The sequence below is a fragment of the Grammomys surdaster genome, unplaced genomic scaffold, assembly GCF_004785775.1.
Source record: "Grammomys surdaster isolate TR1022 unplaced genomic scaffold, NIH_TR_1.0 125284, whole genome shotgun sequence".
Taxonomy (NCBI): Eukaryota; Metazoa; Chordata; class Mammalia; order Rodentia; family Muridae; genus Grammomys; species Grammomys surdaster.
The window spans coordinates 267,565-276,530 of record NW_021620163.1 but is presented as its reverse complement, the minus strand read 5'-3'; the positions used below and the strand labels follow the sequence as shown (position 1 = coordinate 276,530).

Genomic DNA, 8,966 nt, shown 5'->3' with positions numbered 1-8,966 from the left:
TTCATAAATTATTCCAAAATCGTGTCTTGTGGAGCTTTCTCTATTATCTCCATTTTATTCAGTTATTTATTCAATTATCTGTTACTATGAGGAATCTGATAAGTATGCTATACACTTAGATTGCATCCCAATGTTGTAGTATTTTTTCTCATTATCGTTAACCTTACATAATCTATTACTTAACCAGTAAGATTTGTGATAAAATAATCATATTTTATACCACATTAATGTCACATTAAGGTCATGTCTGGTGTCAAATACATACTTTGAGGGACAAGACATTTACAAACATTATTGAAGGAGGGCTTTACAATCTAAAGTGATGAAAGAAAAATCAAACACATGTATGATAGGAACCACTGGAAATTGGCACTGTTAAGTAAGTTTAAATTGATGATATCAGAAAATTAGAATTATTAAAAATAGTATCTATTTTGGATCTTGAGAAAACTCCTTATGAAATATTATGATTTTTGACATGAATGTAGCATGATAGAAATACACATTTTTCTCAATGGCATCTCAGTATAAAATATCGCACATGATTAATTTGTGTTTATATGGTATTGGGTTAATCCTATGAAATTTCTTCATGTCAGTATGTATATCATTATTTATACTTGTTATTGTTTTCAAAATAGAAAAGCATAGTGATAATATTTGTTTTACTTAATTCAACTGTAAGGTGTTTTTTGTTTGATAAGAGCTTTCACAAAGAGTACTGTTGGAATACATCCAACAAAGTAAGTGAGTCTTTAGTTAAAATCCACGGGGTAACTGTGTACAAGTATTTAAAGCATACTCAGTTTCAGAACTATCTTCATAGCTGAGTCATTTGACCATATTTCCAGAAATTAATTTTACCTTAAAAATGTCACAATACTTCCTATGTACAACTGAAGATCCATGATGCCCCAGTAAAATGTCAGTGTGACCAACAATCTCCTAAGGTAAGTCTTCATAGGTTTATTTTAGTGCAGTACAACCTTTTGACTTTCAAGTTTTTTCTTACCTTTGTTGCTGTTAAAGTTTGCACAGATTGTGTATTCCCGTGAGTTGCTATGTATAGGGTAAGTGATTTTTTTCTCTGTGTCACAGTCACAGTGATATTTTAGCCTTGTTTACGCATCACAGACATGACATTTGTTCTCACATCACAAGCAAATGTGACCTTGACTTTCTCACATATTTATAACTAATAGTGGATAAAAGACAGCATTATTATATTAAACACCCTTAGCCAGAATTAGAACATATGAATAGAATTAATTACATACTTCATATATGTCTTCACAATGAAAATGCCTTTTAATATAAGATTATATATGCTTAATTAATAAATACATTTACTATTTTGATAAATTTAGTTTGACTGTGCTACCAATAGAATACACATGTTACATCAATTAAAATAATTATATTGTATCCAAATAAACAAATATGTGTGTGTCTTTATGTGTGTCAGTGTATGAAATACTCATGATAACCACTTTATAATTTCACCAAAAGTTTAGTAATGGAATGAAATACCAATGTCTCTTTAGGTTTGAAAAATAAATAAGGCTCTGGTTTATTTCAGATATTGTCTCTTATTTCCCGAGTGTCCACACCTGTGTTGCTGACAAAAAAAAAATTCTGCAAATACTAACAGCTATAATATTTTGAGTCATATTTAAGCAGGATAGACTAGATTGAGGAAGATAATATGGTCATTTTTAATGTGTGTAGTAACTAGATAGGGGTGTTCTTCAAAAATAAAATTTTATGTTTATTATTTCTCATTTGGCAGTCTCACATATTTGAAAAATCATTACATGAATGTTCAAAACACATAGCATGTGTCTTCTTGTGCAGATATGTGGTTCAAATAAAATGAGAGCATATAGACATGGAAAACATTTTTGAATGTTTCAATATATTTAACATAAACAGATTGAGCATAATACTAACACATTTTGTTCAGAAAGTTACCTACTGAAATTTCATTACTAAAAGTAATGTTTACTTTACAAAATCATTGGCTTTTTCTTGAATGCGCAGTCTATTTAATAAGCATTAAACTGATGATTTCTGAATAAATTAAGCCAACAGAATAGTAAGTGATAACTCACTGGAAAAATAAGATCTTATTGAACTTCCAAATTTAGCATGCATTTCATACTATTTTTTCTTTTTCAGATTATTTCTGGCATGTGAGTTCCTCTCATGGACTAGCACAATGCAGCAGAATAGCACTGTCACCGAGTTTATACTACTAGGATTGACACAGGATCCCCTGAAGCAGAAAATGGTGTTTATAATCTTCTTAATTTTCTATATGGGGACTGTAGTGGGGAATGCACTCATTATTGTGACAATCAAGTTCAGCAGGACACTTGGGAGTCCCATGTACTTCTTCCTGTTTTATTTGTCCTTTGCTGATTCCTGCTTTTCAACATCCACAGCCCCAAGACTCATTGTGGATGCCATCTCTAAAAAGAACCTCATTTCCTACAATGAATGCATGACACAAGTCTTTGCTCTCCATTTATTTGGTTGCATGGAGATCTTTGTCCTCATTCTCATGGCTGTTGATCGCTATGTGGCCATCTGTAAACCCTTGCGTTACCCAATCATCATGAGCCGGCAGGTCTGTGTCATCTTGATTATTCTGGCCTGGATAGGGTCTTTTATACATTCCACTGCTCAGATTGTTTTGGCATTGAGACTGCCCTTCTGTGGGCCCAATCTAATTGACCACTATTGCTGTGATTTACAGCCCTTGTTGAAACTTGCCTGCATGGACACATACATGATAAATCTGCTGTTAGTGTCTAACAGTGGTGCAATTTGCTCGAGCAGTTTTGTAATTTTGATTATCTCATATTTTGTCATCTTACACTCTCTGCGAAACCACAGTGCAGAAGGGAGAAAAAAGGCACTTTCTACCTGCACATCTCATATAATAGTAGTTATCTTATTCTTTGGGCCCTGCATATTTATATATGCACGGCCACCAACTACTTTTCCTATGGACAAGATGGTAGCAGTATTTTATACCATTGGAACACCATTTCTAAACCCAATCATCTATACATTAAGGAATGCAGAAGTTAAAAACGCCATGAAAAAATTATGGCATGTTAAAATTATGACTGAATAAGTCCAGATACCAAATATTATCATACCTGAATATTATAGCTGTATATGTTATACAGATTTCTGTGTTCTTAATATTTCTTATTGCTTACAGAAAAAGAAAAAATCGACAAAAATTATTGTCCTCTATCATCTTCTGAATATAAATTAAGAAATGTTGGTTGAAATAATGATGTAGAAAATAAACAAAGAATTTGAAATTAATTAAATACAATCTCACAGACATTCTACTACTGTCACTATACAAGAAAGGAACAATTTGAAAAGATTAGTACTTGATAGCAAAAAAATCAGGAAAAAAATGGACTTGGAGGCATTGGTTAACTATTACTAGAAAAATAGAGAAAATATTCAAATTCAATTTGTACTTTTCATCCATGGTTTGTTTAGCTACACAGGACAAGTATTCTATAGCATATAACTCATTAAGTATCTATTCAATTAAAAGACATAATTAATTATGGTAAATATACTCCTGATCAATGTCTATAAAAATTACTAGGCACAGATTTTGTGTCATTATTAAGTACAGTGTAGGGTTAATTCATAAAACTTGTGCATCACTATTCTTTCTACTAAATTCTTCCTTTTTAGTTGGTAGTCCCCAATTTTTAAAAGTTGGACACCTTTGTACAAAAATTTAGCTATTAGATTTTTTTTCTCTGTTTTATTGTTGTTTTGTTGTTGTTGTTGTTGTTGGAGGTGGTGGTAGTGGTGATTCTGGTTGGTTAGTTTGGTTTATCCATCTGTTTTCTAGTAATATCCTGGTACCTTATCTCAAATCTTATGCTAAATCATTCTTCCCCTTAATGTTTAAATTTGACAAGGCTTACTGTAAATTATACCACAACCATATACAAACATACATCTTGGATAAGAAGAGCAATATTTATCAAAACTGGTAAAACTCCTGTTCATCAGGTATCCACTTTTTTCTCTCTTAATGTCCATTTCCAGTGAAATCTTCAGGTTTCTCCTCATCACTTACCAGGGGTAATGACTGACCAGGGTGTCAAAGGGGCACTCCCCATTCTTTCTCTTGTTTCTGATTGAAGAAATCCTTCAAACAAGATGCTATTCTTATGATAATCTAAACTTGATGAAAAAGAAGTAAAGTCATCACAGGCTCTATAAACTACCATTTTTTTCTCCTTAACAATTTGAAGAGATCCCACTACTCTAGAAATGATCCACATTTCCTCTTCTGTTTCAGTAAAGAATTTGGGTTAGAATTGCTAATAAAATCTAGGCAACCAAAACTTACAAAAAAATTACTTTGTGTGTAGTATAGTTGTGTTATCAATGAACTTTTAATATTGTTTATTTGTTGTATTAAATTACATGTCAACTTGAATAGAGCCAGATTTTTATCTGTCTCGTCTTCCTTATTAACCAATAGAAAAGTGTTTCTATTTCCAACCATGTCTTCCATGAAAGATGACATAGCAAATTAAATAAAGCAATGTAAGATATTTTTACATTCATGTCTTCATGTTTCAGAGACATAAAATGATCAGGGTTTGAATTGGTTTCTAAAACTTGATATACCTGTCATAAGGGAATGGAAGCAAATAATGGAAACATTTGGAAACAAACAGTAGAGACATAAGTGCACCATTGTTTGGTGTGTTATAGAACATCTGTACACATCTAGACATATACAAATACACACTCATGTCCTGGGAAAGGTAATTGAAAATAAGATCTTTACAATGAAAGATCAGAAAAGAAGACAGTAGAGAAATCAGTATTTGAAAATAGAACAAGACTCTGTCTGTTTTGGGAGATGGGGAAGGTGTAGGGGAATCAGAAAGTCTGCTGAACTTCCAAATTATTCATTGTTAATTTAAAACTGGAAAAAAGTCAAATGTTGTTTTTAAAATTTTTTGACAATGTATCCACCTGAAGGGTAATTTCAGAGTGATTGTGTAACTTCATCCATGATTAACAGAAAAATCCACGAATTATAATTATCTTTGTATTTTAGGAATTTGTAGTCCAATGACATATCTGTGATTCACTTGAAATGAATTAATTAGCTATATGAATATTTTTCAAATGAAAAAAAAATCTAAAAACAGAGACTGAACCCAGTATAGCCCAAGAATGAGATTCTGAAATAGTTTATGTTTTTAAATCAGAAGCTAATTCATTTGAAATATTTTCCAAAGAGTTTAAAAACACAAGAAATTTGAAAAGTTGATGAAATGATTGTCAATTGCTCTTATTTTAACTTTAAAGTGGGTGTATAGTAGAATCAGTCTATGACCTCAGATGAGACTCTGGCTCTGCAGTAAAACACTTTTCTGTGAAGAATGGGGTGCTGGCTTTAGTCCTCATAACTGCATACAACATTATTTTCTTAGCTTTGTAATCAGTAAATAGCAATCCTAATAGTGGTTTAACCACTCTAACTCTTCTTTTAGAAGAACATATGAAAAATTAAGCCTAGTTTCTCACTCTCACAAGTGAATAAAAAGAGAAAATACTGTTTTGTTGATTTGTTGTGAGGATTAAAGAAGACTGAATAGGATGAAGGATTTTAAAATAGAAACTTAATAAGTGACACTTTCATCATAAAATAAGACTTTCAAAATAGGATCAAATAAATTTTATAGTTTTCATTATTAGTTTCTGTTAGTATATATTGCTAGGATAAGTTTTTGAAACTCAAAGAATATCTCACTCACAGTTAGAAAGAATATTAAACTGAAAATACTAGCCTTCCTTGTTTCTATAAAATATTTATTAGTTTTCAGAGACGTTTTACAATTACATCATCTTATAACTGTAAAAAAAGCCAAGCTCTCATTTTTTTCACACAATTACAGCCGATAAGGTCTAGGTATAGACAACTGTTGGAGCTCAGACACATATAACCATCTGATACAGGTCTCAACGTAAACTCTAACTACAACTTTTTATAACAGTCTAGTGACTTACAACTGAAATTAATTATCTAAATAAACAAAGGATAAATGCATCCATAACTTTTTTCTTATTTGGTAGCTAATAATTATGCATTGTCAGAGAGTTCATTGAGATATTTAATACACACATACAGCATCAATGGTCAAAATCCTGATAATTAGCATTTTTATAACCTTATCTTTTATTTGAGAGTCTTCATAGTTCCTTAATTCAAAAGCCTTCATGAAATATATAATTAACATCATGGATGACTGTCGTCTTAATGTGCTATATGGAACACAAGAACTTAAAAGTAGTTGTTGGACTATTACTTAACTTTGCTTTCATTACCCAAACCCACTACTGCCAAGGACAAGCTTTGGCTTGGAGAGGTTTTCCTGAGAGAAGGAGTGTTTGGGAGCTCTGAAAAGAATCTACTATAAGTCAAATATTGGGTATAAGCTGATAGCCTACGTTCTGCTGAGATGCTATCTCTTTCTGTGTGGTCTCCTCAACTTCAAACTGCTTTTTTCTTGCTTTTCTAAAAACTCTCTTTGGTTGAGACAGGTCTCTCTGCTAGTAAAAATTGTGTAAAAGCTGTTCGGATAAATCATGGGTTTTCTGATCAAAGTCAGAAATCTGCTATAAAAGAAATTCATTGAATCTTCCAATCGAGTCAGAAATCCTGCTAGAAAAAAAATTATTGAAGAGCAGTTTTCTCTCTTCAGATATCTCCAGACAACACAGCTCTCTCTACAAAAAATATTGAAGAACTGATATCTTGTTCTGCTAGCTCAGTTCATACAGAGCAAAAGCTCAGGTTTATTAATTTACCTATCAGTTCAGTCATTTATTTCAGGTTTCCATTTGATTTTCCTATGAATCAGCATTCCATGAACCCAGCCCCTTAATTCTAAGGAAACAGCAAATTTAGCTGACTGTTTTAAAATTCATTATCTATAACACCTAGAACCTACATGGATACATCTGCCCTACATGTTCATCTCAGATGGACTTTTCTCTATTCTTCCTATGGTGTGCTGTTTACAGTAAGTGATAAAGGCTTTACAAAGCCTGAGTTATGTTTCTTTAAGTTTCTATTCTTTTCATTTTTAAATAATCCAGTGTACTTAAAATATTTTAGATTTCATATTTAGGAAGAATAGTGCGCAGGGCCTGGTGTGGCCTTGGTGAGGACAAAGTGATATGATTCCTGCCCCAGTGTGAGCTGCTATGGTGTTGATGTCTGCTATGGGCTTAGAACTTTTTTGTTTAATAATGTACATATTTTCTGGAACCAGTACTAGCAGTGGAAGACTCTTTCCTTTGAAGAAGTGTCCTACCTATTAATGCTAATGACTTCATGATAATTAGAAACAGCAGGAGTTCAGGAGTAGAAGATGTGGCTGTGTTTCATCAAAATGATCAACATTGCGAATTTTGAATACAATATTTTATTTTATTTTATTTTATTTTATTTTATTTTACAGTTTTAAACTAACAACTAATAATTTGGAAGTTCGACAGACTTTGTGATTTCCCTACACTCCCCTGTCCCCACCACCACAACATACAGATTCTTCAGGACAGCCTGTAAGACTATTGAAAAGAGCTCTAAATACAGGAGTTTGCAAATATATAATTTCTCAACAAGGAGATGTTATAGATAATGAATTTTAAAACAGTCAGAAATGGGATAACTAATAGTAAACCCCATTTGAAAAAACAACACATGGAAACCCACAATTATAAAATGCTTCCTAAATTATATGCTAATATGAGAAGAGTTTAAATGGTCATATCCTGTAATTAGGGGCAAAGCCTCTATTAAACACTGCTAACAGGCTAATAAAAACCTGGTATTGGGAATGTGTTACCTCTTTGGAATTGTTGGCTATTCGGGTACCATAGACTACAAGCATTACAGTTTGTTGCCAATACTCTTGGTTGCCTCTCAGAATTTGAAAATAAAACCCTATTGCTGAATATATATCACATACTGGAGACATCAACTAGGTGCCTACACAGAAGCATCATGCCAATTAGTTCTAGAAAGCACTGTGCATTCTACTGGAGGAGAAATGTAAAGTGACCATCAGTCTTACCATTAGTAACCTGAGTTAGCTACAAATAAGACATAACCCTGGTATGATACTCATACAATATCTTAGGAAGAAAACCAAACATTTTGCAGTTAGATATTAAACATGAGCCTTTTGATGATTTGTATATGCTTGGCCCAGGAAGTGGCCCTATTAGGAGGTGTGGCCTTGTTGGAGTAGGTGTATCACTGCAGACATGGGCTTAAGACCCGTATCCTAGGTACTTAGAAGTCAGTCTTCCAGTAGCAGCCTTCAGATGAAGATGCAGAACTCTTAGCTTCTCCTGCACCATGCCTGCCTGAATAATAATAGACTGAACCTGTGAACCTGCAAGTCAGCCCCTATTAAATGCTGTCATTTATAAGACTTGCCTTGGTCATGGTGTTTGTTCACAGCAGTAAATCCCTATCTAAGACAAGCCTAAAATGTGATAGACAAGGCTACTATTATTTTGCTGAATGTTCATAGTATTAAGTATTAAGCTAAACCATCTCTGTACAGCTCTAATTTGTGCATAAACTTCTTGCAGCAAAATTAACACAGTGACCCACAACTGGTCAAAGTGAAGATACTAAGACGTATCTCCTGTTAAGGCATGACCCTGGTACAATACTAGTATAATGTCAATACTAGCACAACGTTAATGTGATTTTCCAACTGGACTTTAGGCATTAGCCTAAAATGTGACTATATAAGTGATAAAGGCCAATGTAGGCCATAGGAAAGAGTGTAAATGTGTGTGTGTGTGTGTGTGTGTGTGTGTGTGTGAGAGAGAGAGAGAGAGAGAGAGAGAGAGAGAGAGAGAGAGAGAGAGAG

At 33.0% G+C, this 8,966-nt stretch overlaps 1 protein-coding gene across 1 annotated transcript; it reads left to right on the top strand.

Moving 5' to 3' along the window:
- The first annotated feature begins 847 nt into the window (after positions 1 to 847).
- Positions 848 to 3,142, top strand: LOC114637389 (olfactory receptor 4C11). Its single transcript, XM_028785618.1, has 2 exons — positions 848 to 950; positions 2,179 to 3,142. Exon 2 carries the CDS (start codon positions 2,219 to 2,221, stop codon positions 3,140 to 3,142), a length of 924 nt encoding a protein of 307 aa, XP_028641451.1. The 5' UTR covers positions 848 to 950; positions 2,179 to 2,218.
- Positions 3,143 to 8,966: the final 5,824 nt, after the last annotated feature.

Excerpts from the sequence above, each read along its gene's own strand:
- LOC114637389 (XM_028785618.1), top strand. The coding sequence starts at position 2,219 with ATGCAGCAGAATAGCACTGTCACCGAGTTTATACTACTAGGATTGACA.